The sequence below is a fragment of the Carcharodon carcharias genome, chromosome 26, assembly GCF_017639515.1.
Source record: "Carcharodon carcharias isolate sCarCar2 chromosome 26, sCarCar2.pri, whole genome shotgun sequence".
Classification (NCBI taxonomy): Eukaryota; Metazoa; Chordata; class Chondrichthyes; order Lamniformes; family Lamnidae; genus Carcharodon; species Carcharodon carcharias.
In genome coordinates, this window is record NC_054492.1 from 13,264,305 (window position 1) to 13,287,235 (window position 22,931).

At 44.3% G+C, this 22,931-nt stretch overlaps 1 protein-coding gene and 1 pseudogene across 13 annotated transcripts in view; both read left to right on the forward strand.

Moving 5' to 3' along the window:
• sema4ba (sema domain, immunoglobulin domain (Ig), transmembrane domain (TM) and short cytoplasmic domain, (semaphorin) 4Ba) overlaps window positions 1–22,931 on the forward strand; it is a 439,407-nt gene that overhangs the window by 399,377 nt on the left and 17,099 nt on the right. For all 13 annotated transcript variants that reach the window (XM_041174645.1, XM_041174643.1, XM_041174648.1 and 10 more), the window contains 3 exons: window positions 5,568–5,749; window positions 12,889–13,039; window positions 20,091–20,301. In XM_041174645.1, coding sequence (XP_041030579.1) covers window positions 5,568–5,749; window positions 12,889–13,039; window positions 20,091–20,301 — 544 coding nt within the window. The remainder of the gene's footprint in view (window positions 1–5,567; window positions 5,750–12,888; window positions 13,040–20,090; window positions 20,302–22,931) is intronic.
• LOC121269916 lies at window positions 6,955–8,047 on the forward strand (annotated as a pseudogene).

Genomic DNA, 22,931 nt, shown 5'->3' on the forward strand with positions numbered 1-22,931 from the left:
AATGTTGAAGCAGTCCATGTCCATATGCAGCAAGACCCAGACAATATTCAGGCTTGGGCTGATAAGTGGCAAGTAACATTCACACCACAAAAGTACCAGGCAATGATCATCTCCAACAAGAGAGTATCTAACCATCTCTCCTTGACATTCAACAGCATTACCATCGCTGAATCCCCCACTATCAACATCCTGGAGGTTACCATTGGCCAGAAACTGAACTGGACCAGCCACTTAAATACTGTGGCTACAAAAGGACGTCAGAGGCTGAAAGTTCTGCAGAGAGTAACTCACCTCTTGACTCACCGAAGCCTGTCTACCACCTACAAGACACAAGTCAGGAGTTTGATGGAATGTTCTCCATTTCCTTGGATGAGCGCAGCTCCCACAAGAGTCAAGAAGCTCAACAGCATTCAGGACAAAGCAGCCCATAGCAACTCACCAAGTCTCCTTCAGCAGCAGCTTCCAAACCCGCAGTCTCTAAACCAGTAACCTCTACCACTTGGGACAAGGCAGCAGACACATGGGCACACCACCACCTGCCACCAAGTCACCATCCTGACTTGGAAATATATCGCCGTTCCTTCACTATCGCTGGGTTAAGATTGTGGAACTCCCTCCCTTACAGCACTGTGGGTGTACCTACACCACATGGACTATACCACAGCTCAGCACCACCTTCTGAAAAGCAGTTAGGGGTGGGCAATAACCGCTGGGCTAGCCAGGGAGGCCCACATCCCATGAACGAACAAAAAAAAAGGGGCCAAAGTCCCATTCTCAGCTTGCTAAGGCTGCCCTGAGAGTATTATCTCTGCAGGCTGCCTTTTTTAAAAGTCAGTTGGCTCGTAACCGGGGGCGGGTGTCGGTCGTGAGTAATACTCCCCCAACCCCCTCATATAATTCAGCCCATTGAACCAGTGTGCATGGTAACTCCCCCATGGGGGTCACTCTGCGGGGATTTTAACACTGCTTGATATGGAGTACCTACCTAAATCAGGCAGGAGGAGTCTGGTACAGTTGGTGTTATGGCAGTAGGGACCCCGATGGCCATTTAAGCACCTGGGTACGATGCCTACCATGACCTAACTCCACTCAGTGCAGGTTACTCTAAAGACTGAGGAGGCCAAATCAGGTAGTATTAAGCCGTCTTTTGCGGAGCCGCACAGTGCTTTCCCAGGCCCTCAAAGGAATAGTACTGTTTTGAAATCGTCCCGTGTCCGTTTACTAATCATTGAACTTTATGCAGTCATTTTATTCAGTTTCTTTGCTGGATGGTGGGTGTTGACATTGAAGGACTGAAACTGGATTGTTGTCCCCATCCTCCAGTGACGATTCAGTGTCAGTAAGGATTTAAAACAAGTGGGTGAAAATGCAGACTCCAACAAAGCCTGCGCAGTGCCAAAGACGGCTTCATAACAATGTAGCGTGCCAATGTTTCAGACTGCAGATGCTATGTTTCCCAAAACTCAGTACAGGATTAGAAAGCCTGTTGATTTGTAGGGTTCCCTTTGGGGGTGCTTGCTACTTTCAGTTGAATGGTTTCCTTCATGGAGCTGAAATTTGAAACGTCCTATGAGACAGGAGGTTTGCATTTGTTTTTTTTTCTCCCTAAAATGTACCTTCTATTGGGAGTATTTTCTCAACATGCACCATTTGCTGCATTCCATAATTTTGGAAAACGCTGTGTGTGTAGGTGCTAAATTTGCCTTTCACAGTTCCAACAGCAACAACTTACACAGAACCTATAACGTCATAAAACATTCCGTGGTGCATGAATTCATAAGAGCATTACAGAGCAGAATAGACATCAAGCTGCATAAGGAGATATTAGATCAGATGAGCAAAAGCTTGGTCAGTCTCTTGTCCTCCCCTTTAAATTGAATTGGTGTTCAGGGCTTACATTTTCAGTATTGTTTGCAGACTCATATACTTCCTATGAGGCCTCTGTCAGTGACTTTCTTCCAATTTAATTCAAATTAAATCTTAGAAAAAGGAAGCTTGGATTCAGTGCAAGCAACTTGTATTCATTGTCCTATGGTTCATTTATTCAGGTTTTGTGCAGTGTTTTTTTAATTCATTTTTGGGATGTGTGCATCGCTGGCAAGGCCAAGACTTGTTGCCCATCCCTAAATACCCTTGAGGTGGCCGTGAGCTGCCGCTTGGACCACTGCAGTCCATGTGGTAAAGGCACAGCCACACAGTAATGTTGGGGAGGGAGTTCCAGGATTTTAACCCAGCAATAGTGAAGAAACGATGATATAGTTCCAAGTCAGGATGGTGTGCTACTTGGAGGGAAGCTTGCAGGTGTTTGTTTCCTTGCATCTGCTGCCCTTGTCCTTTCGAGGTGGTAGAGATCGGGGGTTTGGAAGGTGCTGTCGAAGGAGCCTTGGCGAGTTGCTGCACTGCATCTTGTAGATGGTACAAATTGCAGCCACTGTGCAGTGGTGGTGGGGGGAATGAATGTTTCAGGTGGTGTATGGGGTACCGATCAAGTTGGCTGCTTTGTCTTGGATGTTGTCAAGCTTCTTGAGTGTTATTGGAGTTGCACTTATCCAAGCAAGTGGAGAGTATTCCATTACACTCCTGACTTGTGCCTTGTAGATGGTGGACAGGCTCTTGGGAGTCGGCGGTGAGTTACTCGCCGCAGAATTCCCAGCCTCTAACCTCTTATACTACCGGATTTATATGGCTGTTGCAGTTTCATTTCTGGTCAGTGGTAACCTGCAGGATGCTGCATGCTAACTGAGTTGTATATTATCCTTGTCCTGATTCTGCTTTTTGTTGCTGGGCTTACTCCTTTTGGATGTGGCTGAGCTGCTACATCTGCCACTGTCCTACAGGCACCTTGTGGAACAGAACCAGATTGGAGATGTAGACTGCTCAGTACACTAAGGTTAGATGGCACCTTGCAACAGAATAGCAGCAGCAAAGGATAAGTTCTTTACTTCTCTATCACTTGCGATGCCATGGCATACAAGGCTATGGGCCTACTTCTGGAAAATGGGATTAGAACAGTTAGGTACTTGTTGACCGGCGCAGACGCGATGGGCTGAAGGGCCTTTTTCTGTGCTGTAGACCTCTATGACTCTGCTACCTTGGGCTTTTCCTTCACCGCCCAACCTGTGTGAGACTTTGCTGAAACCCCTTCCCTGCCAGTGATTTGCCAGCGAATAGGGAAGCCTACAGGCCATTCAGTTTTAACCAGTGGCCACTCGTCTGCTCCCTCCTTGCGCCCGTTTTACACTCACCCCATTCCTCTTCCGCTCGGCAACTGCTCCCAGCCAAAATCCATCCCACCATAGTCTCTGAATATCTTGCGCGAGCAAAGGAGGACTGGAAATTACTGAAAAATTTCTGTGACATTCAATGATTTGGACATGAAGATTTGATCAAATTGTCTCAATTTTCTGCCAGCTTTGATTCTTTCAATTGCTGTGGTCTTTAAATAGTTAATGCAATTGTTAAGGTGACAGATTTGTAATGTTCCCTTAATTATGGGACTGTACATGAAGCACAGCTGGAAACAGAAAGCATGAAGAACTCAATTTTTTTGCCAGATCATCCATTCAAAGCTCCTCCCTCCTGTGAATCAGCCACTCTATGTCTTAATAGTCTCCAACATTTTCAATGACATTATCAAGCAAGATAATAGTGCTGTTATAAAATTCAGTCTTAAATGTGGGACGTTATTATGCATTGATGTGATAATAACAGGAACCAGTCAATGACAAATTGCCATTGAGATGTTCTGAGCTGCTGAAGGAAACATTAAACTTTTGGCTGCATTATTTCCTGATTTTAGTGAATAAAATGGCAACCTGAGTTGAAGCTTTGATACAGGCAAAATGTCACATGTATTTTCCTCACTTTGTTGTTTCGTTGTGCATATACTTTGTGCAAATATATTGCTCAAATAGTTTCTTTCAAGTACTGGAGTAAACCAGTGGTGCACATCACTGGAGTATACGAGTTATGGGAGTCCTGGTGTACATGACTGCAGTAAACCAGGCCTTGAGTAAACTGGTCCTAATGGGGTTAGACTGCAAATGAGGTCCTGAATATTGAGAGAAGATTGAATATTGAAGGACGAGGCACACTTTCAAAATTTGCGGATGAAATAAAACTTGAAAGAATCGTGAGCTGTGAGGAGGAAAGTGTTGAACTTCAAAAGGACATAGACAAGTCGGTGGAACAGGTGGCAGATTAAGTTCAATGCGGCACAATGTGCAGTGCTTCATTTTGGTAGGAAGAACGTGGAGAGACAATATAAAATAAAGGGTACAACTTTAAAGGGGGTGCAAGAGCAGAGGGACCTGATTGCATATGTATAAGGTGGTAGGGCAGGCTGAGAGAGTAGCTGAAAAGCATATAATATTCTAAGCTTTATTAATAGGAACATAGAGTACAAGAGCAAGGAGGTCATGTTTAACTTGTATAAGACACTAGTTTGTCCTCAGCTGGAGTATTGTGTCCAGTTTTGGGTACTGCACTTTAGAAAGGATGTAAAAGGGTTGGAGAGAGTGCAGAAAATAGTCATGAGAATGGTTCCTGGGTTGAGGATCTTCAGTTATGAAGATATATTGAAGAAGTTAGAACTGTTTTCCTTGGAGAAAAAACTTTTTCACACAGTGAGTGGTTAAGGTGTGGGATGCACAGCCTGAGAGTGTGGTGGAGGAGGATTCAATTGAAGCATTGAAAAGAGAATTATCCGGAAAGGAAGAATGTGCAGGGTTACGGGGAGAAGACGGGGGGATGGCATTAAGTGAATTGCTCATTTGGAGGACTGGTGCAGATATGATGGGCCGAATGGCCCCCTCCTCACTGTAACAACTCTGTGATTCTTGAAGATTTGTCCTATGAGAGTTACGTTTAGCCTTAAAAAATTTTGAAGATTGTGCTGCACAAAATGTCTGAGGGTATTGTTGTCTCTGAAGCTTTGAGTTACAGCTATTTTATAATGATTAACAGTGTTATAACCTGAAGGATATGAAAGTATTGGAGAGAGTACAGAGGAGATTCACAAGAATGATTCCAGGGATGAAGAACTGTAGCTATGAGGATAGATTGGAGAGGTTAAGACTGTTTTCCTTGGAGAAAAGAGGTTTGAGAGGAGACTTGATGGAGGTATTCAAGATCCTTAGTGGTTTGGATAAGGCAAATAGTGAGAAACTGACCCCACTCAAGAGAACATCAAGAACTAGAGGGCATAGATTCAAAATAATTGGCAAAAGGAATAAAAGTGATGTGAGGAAAAAAATTTTCATCCAGAACATGGTTAAGTATGGAATGGACTTCCTGAGAGAGCGGTGGAGGCAGGTTCAATGGAGGTATTCAAAAGGGAATTGGATTGCTATCTGAAAAGAAAGAATGTGCAAGGTTACGGGGATATGGCTGGGTAGCGGGACGAGGTGAAAAGCTCTTTCAGAGAGACAGTGCAGACTTCATGGGCCGAATGGCCTCCTTTTGCACTGTAAAGATTCTGTGATTCTTATAAGATCTCTTGCATAGTGCTTATTGTGGCTCCTCTAACCCTGTTATCAATAATAATCCTGATTAAAATGTTTCCTCAGGGTGATATAGGAGGAGAACGTGTGCTCCAGAAAAGGTGGACGACATTCCTTAAAGCTCAGCTCTCCTGCTCACTTCCTGATGATGGCTTCCCATTTAATGTTATTCAGGACATGTTTGTTCTCTCTCCTGAAAAAGAAGATTGGAAAAACACAACCTTTTATGGAGTATTTACTTCTCAGTGGTATGTAACTTCAACACTATCTATAATTCAAGTTAGAATCCAAAGCCTTTCAATTGTCCCGATTTAATTAGGACATCCTGATCTTGCAAGTCATTTTCAATAATGTCCTGATTTTTAAAATGTTACTTGTATTATTACAATCTTCAAGACTTCTACTTGGATTTACAAGGATATGGGAGATGAAGGACTCATAGTATATGCTTCAATTGTTTCTCCAATCCTCACACACACAAATACTGCTCAGTCCGAGGGATTAACAGTTACTGTATTTTGATGGTACATAGTTTAAGACTTAAGTTATCTACTGTGAGTTTTATTTTATTGGCATCTGTCCGTCTCAGGAGACAGTGGACTGTGGCCGGGGTGTATGTTATATTGTATTGAGCATCATCTGTTGTGACTGTAGAGGCCAATCCATGAGCGTCAGTCCCTTCCACAGCTGGCACAGATGACTAGCATTGGCCCAAAGTCGTCTGATGTTTTTCCTTCCAGTGGGCTCTCTTTTCCACCATGTGATAATTTCTTTTGTCCTCTGCTTTTTCCACATCCTTATTGACTGCTTGTCTCCAGGCACTCCGGTCAGTAGCAAAACTTCCCATGCATCAACTCCGACCCTGGTCAACAATTCACCAAGGCTTCTTAGACAGCACCTTCCAAACCCATGACCGCTATCATCTAGAAGGACAAGGGCTGCAGATAGATGGGAACACCACAACCTGGAAGTTCCCCTCCAAGTCACTCACCATCCTGACTCGGAAATACATCACTGTCGCTCAGTCAAAATCCTGGAACTCTCTCCCTAACAGCACTGTAGTTCTACCTACACTACATGGACTGCAGCAGATCAAGAAGGCAGCTCACCACCACCTTCTTAAGGGCAATCAGGGATGGGCAATAAATGCTGGCCCAGCCAGTGAAGCCCACATCCCCTGAATGAACAAAAAAAACCATGAGGTCTCACTTGCAGACATTCTTGTATCGCAGACATGGGTGACCCTGTTGGTCTTGTGCCATTAACAAGGTCACTATAGTGGATGCCTTTGTGGTTGCAGCTGTAATCCATTTGGCTCACATGAATCAGCCAACGGAGTCCCTGCTGATCGGAAGAGGGAAAACACGCTTGGGATCCCTGGATTCCAGTGTATTTCCATATTTGGCACACTGTCTTGCCAGGAGATGACCGGTATTCGTCTGAGGTAGCGAAGATGGAAGCTGTTCAGCCTCTGTTCTTGGCAAGTTGTCCATGCCTCTACTGTAAAGGAGGCTGCTGAGAACACAAGCCTGGTACACGCTGAGTTTTGTATTTTTGATTAGTTTGCTGTTGGTTCACATTCAACTTCACAACTTTGACATGACAGCTGCGGCCATGGCAATCCTGGTGTTGATTTTGGCAGGCTGCTGGTAATTGTTGTTCCAAGGTATGTGAAGCTGTTGACACCCCCCTGAATGAGGTTGTCAATGTTGGTGGGAGGTAGAGTCTCTAGACCCTGGCCCATAACTTGGTCTTCCTGACGCTGATTGTTAGTCCAAACCCCTCGCAGGCCCTGGAGAACCGATCTACATACTATTGCAAGTGAACTTTGGTATGTGATGCCAACATGGGGTCATCTGCAAAAAGCGACTAATAAACTACTACAGCAGCTGAGAGGTGGCTGTCCACAACACCATGGATGACCTGTGGGTCTCCTACCTGGGAAAAGTCTATGACCTGACCCCACTGGCCGAACAGTTTAAAGGTGATATTCTGCTGAAACCCATTTTAGAGGCAGCAGGACAAGACATCAGCCACTGGTTTGATGAGAAGCGTAAAGATATACGCATCAAGATTGACCAACTCACCAATAGCCAGAAGTACCACACGCCCAGTGGCCGTTTTGCTCACTTCGCTCCCCTTGTTCCAAAGAGTGATTGGCGTAATGCCTTCGATACACCGTGATGGAAAGATTCAAAATATGAGGTTGGGTAGTTAACAGAAAAAAAGCGAGAGATTTTCGCATTATCAACACATTAACAGGCCAAGAACATGTGATCGAGGTGTGCAGTGAGGAAATGGTTAATGACTTACTCGAGCAGTACCTGGAGTATAATGCTCACGCAGCTAGCTACACATGGAAATACAACGGAGTGCCATTGAAAATGGACAGTACACTGGAGGAGAATGACATTGTGGATGAGGATGAGATCTTCTACAACCTGCAGCTGGAGCCTGATGACTATCGCCAATCTATTCTGCTCTATTTCAACGATGACCTAACAGGACTCTACAACTCTGCCTTCATACGAAAAAAGCGTCCATAACCTACACCAAATCCCAATTCTCGTCTGTGTGCTAACTGAATAAAATTAGTTTTTTTATATTGAAAAATTTAAAAAAAAATAAACTAGGACATAACGCATATTGGTCATGCTGCGCAGTCTTGCCAAAACTCTTTGTGAGTTTTATAGATAGGGCTATACAGTACAAGAGCGAATAGGGCAGTGGGTACACTTGGGCACCCCTTTATAGAAATGACATTGATGCCATGAAGAACACAGAGAGCAGATTCATTAGGATGAATAAGAAAAAAGACTTGCATTTATATAGTGCTTTTCATAACTCAGACTCATAGACGTTTACAGCACAGAACGAGGCTATTCAGCCCATTGTGTCCACGCCGGTCAACAAGATCTGACTACACTAATCCCATTTTCCAGCGCTTGGCCCATAGCCCTGGAGTCTATGGCAACACCAGTGAATATCTAAATACTTCTTAAATGTTACGAGAGTTTTTGACTCAACCACCCTTTCAGGCAGTGAGTTCCAGACTCCCACCACCCTTTGGGGAAAAAAGTTCTCCTCAACTCCCCTCTTAGCCTTCTACCTCTTACCTTAAGTCTATGCCCCCTTTTAATGGAATAAGTGCCTTCCTATCGACCTTTCCTATGCCCCTCATAATCTTATACATCTCCATCAGGTCCCCTCTCAAACTTTGCTGCTCCAAGGAAAACAACCCCATCCTATCCAATCTTTCCTCATGGTTCAGACTCTCCAGCCCAGGTAGCATCCTGGTAAATCTCCTCTGCACCCTCTCCAGTGCAATTACATCCTTCCTATAATGTGGTAACCAGAACCGCACACAGTACTCCAGTTATGGCCTAATCAGCGTTTTATACATTTCCAGCATTACCTCCCTGCTCTTGTATTCTGCACCTTGGCTAATGAAGGCAAGTATCCCATATGCCTTCTTAACCACCTTATCTACCTGCCTGCTACCTTCAGAGATCTGTGGATATGCACACCAGGGTCCCTCTGATCTTCACTACTTACCTGTGTCCTGCCATTCATAGTGTAATCCCTTGCCTTGTTAGCCCTCCCCAAGTGCATTACCTCACACTTTTCTGGGTTGAATTCCATTTGCCACTGCTCTGCCCACCTGACCAGTCCATTGATATCCTCCTACAGTTTACGGCTATCTTCCTCACTATTTACCACCCTACCAATTTGCGTGTCATCCACGAACTTCTTGGTCATGCCCCCTACATTTAAGTCCAAATCATTTATGTACACCACAAACAGCAAGGGCCCCAGGACTGAGCCCTGCAGAACCCTACTGAAAACAGACTTCCAGTCACAGAAACATCCGTCTACCATCAGCCCCTGCTTCCTGCCTCTCAGCCAATTTTGGATCCAACGTGTCACTTTGCCTTGGATCCTATGGGCTCTTACTTTCTTGACCAGGCTGCCATGAGGGTCCTTATCAAAAGCCTTGCTCAAGTCCATGTAGATCATATAAAATGCATTACCCACATCAACACTCTTGGTTACCTCCTCAAAAAATTTGATCAAATTTGTCAAACACAACTTTCCCTTAACAAATCCATGCTGACTATCCCTGATTAATCCATGTCTCTTCAAATGCAGATATATTCTGTCCTTCAGAATTCTTTCTAGTAACTTCCCCACCACTGAGGTTAGACTGACTGGCCTGTAATTTCCTGATCTATCCCTTACTCCTTTTTTAATAATGGGACAACATTAGCAGTCCTCCAATCCTCTGGCACCTCACCTGTGGCCAGAGAGGATTTGGAAATTACTGCCGGGGCCCCTGATATCTCTGCCCTTCCCTCCCTCAACAGCCTGGGATACATCTCATCCGGGCCTGCAGATTTATCCAGTTTTAAAGCCACTAAATCCGCTAGTACATCCTCTCTATGTTAATTTCCTTTAATATTTCACAGTCCTTCACCTGATGTCTAAACCTGCTTCATCCTTTTCCATTGTGAAGACCGACGCAAAGTATTCATTGAGGACTGTACTCATGTCTTCCGGGTCCACACACACATGACCTCTATGGTCCCTAATTGGCCCTACTCTTTCCCTAGTTATTCTGTTGTTCTTTATATATATTTTTTAAAAACCCTTTGGGTTTTCCTCAGGACATCACAAAGTGCTTTATAGTCATTGAAGTGTAGCTATTGCTGTAGTGTAGGAACCACAGGGTCAGGGGAGAAATGGCAGGGTTAATTCCTCAAAAGGCAGCCTCAGCACAGAAGGCTGCACCCAGAGGCTGCTGATCAGGAAAGCACGGAACTGTAAGCCGATTTTGCAACAACTGATTGAAATTGGTAGAAAATCAAGGGCTGCAGAGCCTCTATTTCACTTTCTGTGAGCACACCTTCTCACTGAGATCACCAGATGGCCAAATATCATATAACAACCATACTTCTGCATCTGCTGTCGACAAAATCTCAGATCCAGTTGTCACGTTTTTTTTGTCACACTTCTGTGCCAACGTTTCCCATTGTAAATTGCTGTGTCCATGTTTATAATAGGAGCTGTCTATGTAAACTTGTCATGCTGTAATTACACTCTCCCACCAGTTGCATTAATCCCATAATGCATTAATTCAGTGACTCCCAGTTTCCCATCTACAGTTAAATTCCTATTTCCCCAGCAATTCGATTTCTAATTTCCCAAATTGCCGTGTTTAGCTATTTACCTACATACTTAATATAAAATCAAAGTACTATATGAAATTAAGGACAGAGTATAAGATTTTGGAATGGAACTGGAATGATCTACGCATTCTGGTCCATTTTGTAGAATTAAAGAAAGCTTACAGCACAGAAAGAGGCCACTTTTTTCAATATTCGTTCACGGGATGTGGGCGTCGCTGGCTAGGCCAGCATTTATTGCCAATCCCTAATTGCCCTTGAGAAGGTGATGGGGAGCTGCTGCCTTGAACCGCTGCAGTCCATGTGGTGTAGGTACACCCACAGTGCTGTTAGGCAGGGAGTTCCAGGATTTTTACCCAGCGACCAAGTTAGAATGCTGTGTGGCTTGGATGGGAGTTTGCAGGCTGTGGTGTTCCCATGTATCTGCTGACTTTGTCCTTCCAGGTGGTAGCTAGCGGCCATGGGTTTGGAAGCTGCTGTCTAAGGAACCTTGATGAGTGCATCTTGTGGATGGCCACTGTGTGTCGGTGGCGGAGGGAGTGAACGTTTGTGCCTGGGGTGCCAATCAAGCGGGCTGCTTTGTCCTGGGTGGTGTTGAGCTTCTTGAGAATTGTTGGAGCTGCGCAAGTGGGAAGTATTCCATCACACTCCTGACTTGTGCCTTGTAGATGGCGGACAGGCTCCGGGGGGGTCACGCCCACAATGTCTGCGCTGGCCGAAAAATGAGCCACCCAGCCTAATCTCACTTTCCAGCATTTGGGCTGGAACCCTGCAGGTGGATATGCAGACACTTTTAAATGAGTTGAGGGTTTCTGCCATGCTTTCAGGCAGTGAGTTCTAGACCCACATTTATCTCATGCCTTCAGGTAAAACAGGATGAGTCAACTCATGATGCAACCTTTACAGTGTTGTGTTGAGGTTTCACATTTATACAATAAATAACTAGTTTGTGTTGAGATGGTAATATTTTAAAGTGGAATACTAAAATTCTTTGTGGGAAACTTTGATTGATGGACTGGAAGTTACTTCAGCAATTATTTAGTGTGGGTATTAACAGAGTTCCTTTTCATTCCTAAATACTCTGCCTTCTAACAACAACAACTTGCATTTATATCGCGCCTTTAACATAGTAAAACATCCCATGGCAAATCACAGGAGCGCTATCAAACAAAACTGAGCCACAAAATGAGATATTATGTCAGATGACCAAAAGCTTAGTTAAGGAGATAGGTTTTTAAAGGACGTATTAAAGGAAGATAAAGAGAGAGACAGGAGGAAACTCTGGAACTTATGGCCTTGTCAGCTGTAGGACAGACACCAGTGGCGGAGTGAATAAAATCGAGGATGCTCCAGGGGCCAGAAATAGAGGATCACAAATATTTAGTAGTGTTGTGGGGCTGGGGGAGATTATGGAGATCGGGCAGGGTCGGGGGGGAGGTGGTGGTGCAAGGAAATTGGAATTTCCTTGGAAAGATTGGGAAAGAAGAGTAAGAAGTTTAGAATTGAGGCATTGCTTAATTGAGGGAGCCAATGTAAATCAGCAAGCACAGGGGTGGTGGGTGAATGAAATTTGGTGAGAGTTAGGACACAGGCAACAGAGTTTTGGAGGATCTCAAGTTTACAGAGGGTAGTATGTGGGAGGTTAGCCAAAAGTGCAATGGAATAGTCAGGCTTGGAGGTAACAAAGACATGAATGAGGGTTTCAGCAGCAGATGAGCTGAGGCAGGGACAGAGTCGAGTGGTATTACGGAGGTGGAAATATGCAGTCTTTGTTATGGGGCAGTGACAGCTAATTAGTGAAATTCTACACTGTTCTTGTTCCAGGCTTAGAATGACTGCTGACATTTGCTTTAGTGGAACTTTTTCTCATACTGTTAAGTTGTTTTACAGAAATGGTGTCATTCTAAGCGCATGAAAGTTATAACATCTTGTTTTTAAAAAAAAGGAGCAAGCGAGAAAGGAACCTTTAATTATTACGCTTTCTTACATCTTGCAAAATTAGCAATTGTTTACTGTCACATATAGTAACAACTAGCAGACTGTTTTTTTCTGTAACTTGTAATAAACACCATGGTGTGAATTAAATGATCCTGTTGAATACAGAAGGTTGATGGGAAAATGACAAAGGAGATTTTAAGGTGTACGGACTGGAGGAAGAGCCAGAGACTTGACCATTGTGCTTAACCTGCTGATTCTCTTCTCAGGTACAAGGGCGGTCCGGCTTCTTCTGCAGTTTGTGCCTTCTCTGTGGGAGATGTGAAGAGCGCCTTCAGTGGAGGGTACATGGAAGTGAATTGGGAGACACAGCAATGGTATCCCTACACCCATATTGTTCCAGAACCAAGGCCAGGCACTGTAAGTATCTCTGATATAAAAAACTAGCCTTGTTAACTATTTTGAGGAACACGTTGGCATTTTAATGTCTCTGTGCAAAAGGATTGACGCTTTATCGCAGTGCAGTGCATGTTACGAAGTTGGTTCTGATTGCGCTCTGGAATGTTCACTGACCTTTCTAGCTATCAATAGAAATCTTGCATAGGCCATCATTTCTTGTCCAAAACCTTACTTCCCATTAATCACGATTTTTTTCAGCTATGTCAACATGTCCCATGTGATTTTACCTTGTCAGCTGTCACACTGCAGTTGCAGGCTCCAACTACTGCTCAATTCTGTGGATTGAATTTTGGATGTATCTCTCCCAGTCCTGTCACCACCTTATTCTGGAATGGAATGATAATGCCAGCTTCTGTTCTACACTACTAACCATCTTCTTAGACCCCTCTCCCCAGCCCCCTTCACCCTCAACTCCATCCATAAGCGTGAGGACTTCTTCGACGCTAAGATTGAGACAACCTGTCCATGTGCCTCTGCCACTTCCCTCCCTTCCCTTCCTCCACCTGGCCAACCTCCCCCCCCAAGGTTCCCCCCTCCCTAGCCTTGAACTTTCACCTTTCTCTAGTTTCTCTCCTGTCTCCCATCATAACCTCTGCGAGTTTATCTTGTCCATAAGACCCACCTTCTGTTCCCTCGACCCTATTCCCACCAAACTGCTGATAGCCCAGCTTCTCTTCCTGACTTCCCAGGTTAGCTGATATTGTTAACTGTTGTCTCTCCTCAGGTACTGTCATCGTCCCTTTCAATTCTGCAGTCATCACCCCCTTTCAATAAATCCATCCTGATTCTTCTTTCTTTACAAAACACTGGCCTATCTCCCACCTCCCTTCCATCTCCTAGGTCTTTGAACGTGTTGTTGCCTCCCAAATCTGTGCTCATCTTTCCTGCAACTCCCCGCTTGAACCTCTCCAATCAACTTCCCACCTCTGCCACAACCATAGCCCCTGCCTCTTCTTAGCTAAAATGTCACACCACTTAACGCTGGGAACAGTGTTAATTGGCTTATGGTGAGACTTACCATCTTCAGAGGAAGTCTAGCCTTCGAGAGCTGCTGGCCAATCAGATGGCCGGCAGTTTCAGTAGTCTCAGCAGTGCCAAGTTCGAGTGGTGGCCACTGCTGGGACTACAAGCAGTCCTGAAAAAGAGGAGACCCGGGTACCAAGATAAGTCAAGGGTATCGGCCGGGCCAAGCTGGCAGGCCCCAGTGTAAAGGCTTTAGTGGCTTGGGTGACTGGGTTTTGAGGGACTGGGGAGGGGTGGTGTTGGGAGATGTCTAAAAATGGGAGGTATGACCTGGTGGTGGGGGCAGGGCCGTAGTGGGGGGTTGCCTCAAACAAAGACAGGCGATCCGCAAAGGAGGTCTCCTCCCCTCTTGCCCGACACCAGCCTGCTCAGGTGAAGCTGCCAGGTTACCCGTTTGGAACAGGCCTCCTCCTGTCACAAGTAAAATAGAGGTGGGAGCATGATGAGACCCTTTAGTGACCATTAATTAGCCGTTTAAGGGTCTCATAGGCCCAAGGACAAGCAGGCTGCCTGACGCCTCCAGCAGTAAGTGTGAGCATGGTGCAAATCGTAGAGATTGGTACTTAATATGAAACACGTTAATAATCTTTGCAGCTGTCCACACTTACCACAGCCAATAACTTAAAGAGTCTTCCAATTAAGTCACAATTCTCTGCTTCTATAAAGTTGGCAGTCCTGGGAAGATATGCCTTTGGCCATTTCTCCACAGGCCCTATCGTTTGCAAGTTCTGCTTTTATACAATCTGCATTAAGACGGGGTGATTTGCCACATGGTGATACATTTGCTATTTTTATTCATTCTTGGGATGTGAGCATCACTGCCAATACTAGCATTTATTGCCCATCCTAATTGACTTGACAAGGCAGTGGCAATCTGCCCACTTGAACGATTGCAGCCCATGAAGCCAGCTCGCTGCCACCTTGATAAATAAGTGCAGCGGATTTGAAAGTATTTCCAAGATGCTGATCACTTTTCTTTGTAGTGCCAGCTATGGTTCAGTTGGTAACACTCTCACCTATGAGCCATAACAGGTCTGGGTTCAAGTCCCACTTGAGCACAGAAATCAAGCTGATGCTCCACTGTGGTGTTGAAGAAGTGCTACTTTGTAGGAGGTGCTGTCTTTGAGGTGTGGTATTAATCTACCTGTTCCAGTGGATGTAAAAAATCCCAGGGCACCGTTCTTAAAGAAGAGCAGGGGAGTTATGCCTAGTGTCCGGATCAGTGTTTGTCATTTAACCCATTTAAAAACGGTTTTTTTTTTCAATTTGTTCTTTCATGGGATGTAGGTGTCACTGGCAAGGCCAGCATTTGTTGCCCATCCCTAATTGCCCATGAACTGAGTGGCTTGCTCGGTCATTTCAGAGGGCAATTAAAAGTCAACCACATTGCTGTGGGTCTGAAGTAACATGTAGACCAGACCAAGTAAAGGTGGCAGATTTCCTTCTCTAAAGGGAATTCGTGAAGCAGATGGGTTTTTGCAACAACACTGAGACTAGCTTTTTAGTTCCAAATTTATTAATTGAACTTAAATGTTACTGGCCACTGTGGTGGGATTTGAATCCATGTCCTCACAGCATGAGGATTACTAGGCCAGTGATGTTACCACTACACCACCAGCATCCCCAGTTATGATCTGGTCATTATCACATGGCTGTTAGTGGGAGCTTTCTGTGTGCAAATCGGCAGCATGTCCTACATTACAGGGACTACACTTTAAAACAGTATTTTGTTGGCTGTAAAATGCACTAAGATGGCTGGCGTTCGCCATATAAATGCAAGTCTTTCTTTCAATGTATGCTCATTGCTGCTCCATTAAGGTCTTACTCCTATTTCTCTTCGTATTCAAGTCCGTCTCCAAACGCTCTGTCGGGTAGTTAGTTTTGAGGGCTTGCCTGATGAAAAGGGCTCCTCTATTCCTTCATGATACCAATCAGATGCCCCTCCACATGGGAGATCAGTGATGACAAGCTTTTGGAATTTGATGCTGAGCCATCACAATGAAGTGTTTGACTGATCTGCAGCTGATTGAATCAGCTGTCCTTCCTTTAAGAAATTCATAAGATACTTGAAAGGTGTGAAGCAAGTATTATTTTCCACGTGGGTCCGATTCCCGTCGCTTCCCATTAACAAATTCATGGCACACGAAATCACCTGCAGCAAAATCTGCTTTTACTCTCTCTTTATACTGGCAAAAGTGGGCAAAAAAACTAAGATTATTTATAGCTTATGACCTCGTAACTTCATTTGCGCATCCAGAGCTTAATTTACAACAATTGAAGCGGCAAAAATCATTCACCCCAGGGCAGCAGTAGTTTCCCAAGTAAAATGGATGTGTTACCGTTCAGAAACTTAGGAACAGAAGGTGGCCATTCAGCCCCTCGAGCCTGTTCTGTTATCCAAATAAATCATAGCTGATTTGGATCTCGATTCTGCCAAGATACTGGGACCTATTTTTTCACCAGTGTATAGCACCAGGAGAAAGAGGGAGGTCTCTCAGCTCCTGAGGTAGAAATTTTTGCTGGGTAGGCGGGCGTGTGCCCGACTTGCTCAAGTGTGAGACTGACATTGTCTGAGCGTGCCAACGTCAGTGCGCAGTCGCGTGAGAGTTCTGTTAGCGGGCCCACGCTGTAGCTGGCAGCATGCCCGTCGACAATTAAATGGCCTGTTAAGGCCGTTAAGTAATCAATTAAATTACATTTTTTGCTGCCCATCCAACCTAACACTTGGCGGGGCAGGCAAAAAGGCCAAGCGGCCTTGGGTTTTTTTTTTTGGAAACCTCATCCACGAGCGGGATGAGGTTTCCAAAAGCAAATAAAAATAAAAGTTTTACAATTGCATTAGTCACATGTCCCTGCTCAGGTGACAGAGTCACACGAGGGGACATGTTTGACCACCTTTTTATTTTCTTTATTTTTATTTCTGTTGTGTCTCCCTGAGGCAGCGGCTCTGGGCCTTGGGGAGATTAGGAAGCACTCGCACAGACGTCTGTGCAAAGTACACCCCCCCCCCCCCCCCATCCCCCTCCCGCACAGGCAGCACTCAGCGCTGCCCCTCATGTTGCACCCTGGGAAGGCATTAACTGGCCCACCCAGCGTGAAATCAGGGTGCGGTGCCAATCGAGGGCGAGTTCCCATCTGCCCCCCCACCGAGCCCGCCCGCCAAGGGTAAAATTCTGCAATAATTATTCTTACAATAATTATTTATACTGCAATTTAAAAGGGATTTAAAAGGCCTGTTGCAGCAGCTGATTCACATTTTTAAACCAGGTCACATTCCCAGTGATAATGCTTTGAAGTGTAGTTTTTATCTACCTCTTTCAACAACGTCAAACTTAAACCGAACTGTTTCAAAATGTCCGATCCCTGAGCTCGGCTGGTGGTTAATAAAGCTCATGAATAAAATTCGCAGCAAAATATCTCGGCGATAGCAGCTTAGTTCAAAATATTTCAGTGATAAAGAGTGTACCACATCTATCTGATATCCTTCATATCTTCAGGATGTCCCAGGGCCCTGTCACAACCAATTAATTACTTTTATTCAAAGTGAAAGTGTTGTCATTTTGTCAGCAGAGGTGCCTGCTAATTTTCACATGGCAAGGTCCCAAAAACAGCAATGGAGTAAATGACCAGTTAATCTGTATTGATGGTTATTGGTTGAGAGGGGGTCAATGTTGACTAGGACACTGAGAGAGCTCCCCACAGCTTAATGGAATATTGCCATCGGATCATTTATGCCCAACCAGTTGAGGCTGCCCATCTCTCATCCACAAGACAGCACTTCCATCAGTCCAGCGCTCCCTCAATAGGGTGTTGAGGTGCCCATCTCGATTAAGGCTTTCACAGCTCCAGGACATGTCAAAGTGCCAATGAAGTACTTCTTGAAGTGTAGCCATTGTTGTAACATTGGAAACATGGCAAGCAATTGTCCCACAGGCAGTAATGTGATAATAAAGTGATTATCTGTTTTTTTTAATGATATTGGTTGAGGGATAACTATTGGCCAGTACACTGGGGAGAACTCCCCTGCTCTCCTTTAGATGGTGCTATGGGATTTTTTGCATCTACCAGAAAATACATACTGGGCCTTGGTTTAATGTCTCTTCTGAAAGACAATGCAGCACTCCCTCAGTGTTGCATTGGAGTGTCATCCTGGATTTTGTGCTAAAGTCCCTGGAGTGAGATTTAAACCCACAACCTCCTGGCCCTTTGGCAAGAGTTCTATCAACTAGCCAAAGTGTTCACTTCTAAAGTGCATAATATACCTCTGTAACATTTGGAGATATGTACCCATGTGATATTGTCAGGGACAAAAACAGAAAATGCTGGGAAAATCTCAGCAGGTTTAGCAGCATCTGTGGAGAGAGAAACAGAGTTAACGTTTCGAGTCTGTATGGCCATTCTTTCAAGTCATACGGACCCGAAAGGTTAACTCTGTTTCTCTCTCCACAGATGCTGCTAGACCTGCTGAGTTTTTCCAACATTTTCTATTTTTGTTTCAGATTTCCAGCATCTTCAGTATTTTGCTTTTATTTATTATATTGTCAGAGCATTGGAACCACTGGTGGATCGATACCAGTGAAGGTCAGCTGATTTATGGGCTTCCATCTTGGAGGAGTGTGACAATTTCACACATGCCGATAGCTCAGTTGGTTAGGAGCTTAAAGGTAATAAATTTGCGGTGCCCACAGAGATAGAGAGGCTGGATTGCCCTTCAGAGATTTGGCATGAACTCAATGGGCCAAATGGCTTCCTTCCGTACCAGAATGACTCTATAACTTTAAAGGGCATCAGTTGTGTGGAGAGACTAGACAAGCTGAGATTTTTCCCCTTGGAGCATAGAGTTCTTCAAAATTATGTAGAAGTTGTTACACATGCAAGACTTTAAAAGGCTATTATGTTTTGGGACTGTATCTTTTATTTGGGGTAAAATTGAGGTCATGCGACCTGTTATTAATTCTGCAGACAGAACAAGCCTGGGTGGTAAAGATTAAAGGAGGCCAAGTTGTTTTACTGGGAAGAAAGTGCAAGGTGTAAACAATGACCAAAGCATCTGTGCTAACAGCCTGTTGGCCTCCAAAGTCCCAGGAAGATGTTAGGAATATCCGATTTGTAAACGGTTAGACTTTAAATTATCTCCTTAGTTTCAGGATGGAATGAAATTGGGAGTCTAAAGGATAGCTAATTAGCATTTCTACATGGATACAAAGCCCCTGTGATTCAAATGTTCGTGGAGATAAGCTTTGAGAGGGGGAGAGTCCATTGGAAACCATTGTTGAATTGGGTTACAGGTTTTCCTGATAATATCACTGAACTTCACAGTCTGCAAGAATTCAAGGGAAAGAGCCAACAAGTCTCTGTGGTTGACCATGCAAGAATGCGGGTGGGAGCTTGCGCGTGAATTGAAAAGATCGAGTTTGTGAAGATTTAAACAAACCTAGAAGATTTGCCTAGCTTTGGCTAAAGAGGGGAATCTCCAGGGTAACCCTCACCATAAAAGCCAGTTCGGGAATTAGAAGTTCTCTGGCTGGAAAAGGAAAAGAAAGGAAGCAAGCCCTCAGGAGCTAAGAATCATGAACTAAGAATGGACTGGTTCCAGGAGTATAGAGTGTCTGCTTAAGGAATACAGTGAAGTATAACCATGGAGGGAAATTTTTGGCTCTTTTAAATTTAAATGGGACAATCTTTACTGTAGTTTGGAGTATAAATTGGCCGCTGAGATATTGTTTAGTCAATGCTTCTTTTGTTTGTGTTATATTAAAAGTCTTAAATCTTGAAATCTTGTCGCGCAATTCCTTTTAAGTTGGCCACTGGAAATGTGGATTTTTTTTTAAAGTTATTGGTCTGTACAGGAGTTGTAGCAGGTTTTAATAGAGTACATAGGAAGAAACTATTTCCACTGGTCGGTAACCAGCTGTTGTTATCGCCCCTTAGGCACGTTTACTGTGGATTAACTAGTACAAATTTACCTTTCCTGCATTATCCCCCACAGTGCATTACAAATGCAGCAAGAGCCATGAACATAAATTCTTCATTCCAAATGCCGGATAAGGTGTTGAATTTTGCAAAGGATCACTTTCTGATGGAGGAGATTGTCAAGAGCCAGCCTCTGCTGATGAAGAAACATGTGAAGTACACCCAACTCGCTGTGGACAGAGTCCAGACCACCCAGGGCTACTATGACGTGCTGTTTGTGGGCACAGGTACGCAAAATTAATCAGACACCTTTTCTCCACATCAGCTATTTCATGGAGAGCATCTGGAAATTAAATGCTTCTGTGATAACTTATGCAACAAAGAAAGTCCTTGTCTGTGTCAAATTCACTACACAGTGGGGTATTCATTGCCATTCCATCCTGTATTAGGATGAGATAGAAATCACTAACAGTAAATGCAGTGATTGTAGCTTTGGTTTTAATCAGAGGGATAAAGCATCGGGAAAGACTGAACAGGATGTGGCTCTTTTCTCTAGAAAAGAGAAGACTAAGAGGTAGCCTAAGAAAAGTTTTCAAAATTATGAAGAGGTTTGAGATGTTTCTACTCATGAGGCAGTAAATAAATCCATTAAAGAATTCAGTGATCAGAATTAAGAACCTTCTAAGGCCAGAAAGTGGCTGGAATGTAGAAGTTGCTGCCACATAGAATCATAGGGCAGAATTTTGCCCTTGGTGGGCGTGCGGGTCTCACCAGCTTGGTAGTGGGCGGGCAGCCAACCCCCGCCGCCGAAATGGGGCCCGCCGCCATTTTGAGCGGGCAGGCCAATTAAGGCCCACCCAGTGGCCTGCTCGACAGGAAGTGCTATGTACTTCCTGTGTGGTGGGGGGGAGGGAATCCCCAACTGTCAAAGTGCGCACTGCTCCCTGAGGCAAAGTCCTGTCTCAGGAAGTTTACTGACAGGTAGGAACAGTCAAAAAATAGAGAAATATTAAAATTATTAACATGTCCCCCTCAGGTGACAATGTCACACAAGATGGGACATGTTAATAAAGAGCACATAAACTTTATTAATTTTTTACAAAACGGACATGAAACTTCATCCCGCCAGTGGATGAAGTTTCATCAATAATCTGGAGTCCGCTGGGGCTCCTGGCCTGCCCGTCAGCCTTAAGCTTGGATGGGCAGTGTCTTTAACAAGGTTAATTAGCCTGTCAATGGCCTTAATTGGCCATTGACAGGTCGGCGGGTGAGCAGCTGATTTCGCTGTCTGCCCGCCTTCCTGGAGTTTTAAATGGACCGGGGTGATGTCAGGGGTCCCTCCCAACATCATCCTGCGTCATTTTCCCCTTGGCGAGCGGGCCCCGCCCCCAAATCGCCGAGGGGAAAATCCTGGCCATAGAATATTTACAGCACAGAATGAGGCCTTTCAGCCCATGTGACTATGCTGGCCACCAATTGAATCTGCCTTAACCACACTCTCAGGCAATGCATAACCAGATCCTAATTGCACGCTGAGTGAAAAAAGAGCTTTTCCTCATTTGGCTTTTGATTCATTTGCCAATCACCTTAAATCATCCTTTGGTTCCCGACCCTTCTGATAATGAAAAGTTTCTCCCGATCTTCTTTGTCCCGACCTCTCATGATTTTGGAGACTATCACTTGAAAACTATCATTCGTTTCTATCAAAACTCCTGCCAGCCTTCTCTTCTCTAAGGAGAACAGCCCCAGCTTCTCCAATCTCTCCACATAACTGAAGTCCCTCATTCCTGGAACCATTCTCATAAATCTTTTCTGCACCCTTGCAAACACTGTCACATCTTCCTAGAGTGGGATGCCCAGAATTGGACACTACACTCCAGTTGAGATCAAACCAGTGTTTTAAAGAAGTTCACCATAACTTCCTTGCTTTTGTATTCTATGCCTCTGTTTATAAAGCCCATGCAGGATCCTGTATGTTAATGTCTTATCAATTGCATTATTAAGGTTAAGAGTAGCAGGTGATGAGCATTAATTGTCTTTGAGCACATATAAATAGGAGATAGCTGGGACACTGGACTGAACAGGAGGAGAGCTGTCAGACTGAACAAGTTAATAAACTCTCTCAGTAATGAAAAGCTCCGTGTCTTGGTTTCAGCTTCACCGACCAACTTGGATCTTATTAACGCTGTATAACTTTTTTAACACTTTCTCAAACAACCCCTGCCCTGTATGGAGTGGTTAAGGTGAATATTGTAGATACATTTAACTGGAAGCTGCATGAGGCAGATATGCTGATAAGGTGAGATGAAGTAGATTGTGAACTGGCTTGAATGGAGCATAAATGTTTGCATAGACCTGATGGGCTGAATGGCCGGTTTCTCTGCTGTACATTCTATAGAATTTAATTGATTTTGTAGCTTTATTTAATACAATGCAAAGAGAACATCAGAATACCAGCCAAATAATACTTATGCTTACTGCTCTGTCTTGTTGCTTGCTGAGGGAGTTGCACAGAGCTATACGTTACCATAAACCTGAGAGTGGCCCACAGATTTCAATCTAAGAGAGACCATCTATTTTCTTATATTTCTCCCCCAAATGTTTATCTTTTAATGTTTTTTGTAGATATTTATTCTGCTGAGATTTAGCAGAGAAAAAACAAAGGCATTCTGGATCACTATGGGCTGTGTTTTGCTTCCACTGTGTTGCCTCTCATTAATATTTATACCTGATACACTGTTCTGTTTGTTTGTTAATGAGCCAAAACCAGAATCTTATCACTGAGCAAATGCTGCACTCAAAGTGGAAACCTCACCCAGGTGCAAAAATAACAGTACACCAGTAAAATAAAGGCAAAACAGTGATAAAGGTGATCTCAGGGAGCTGGCACACTCCGTTTATCCACGGGCATACGCAG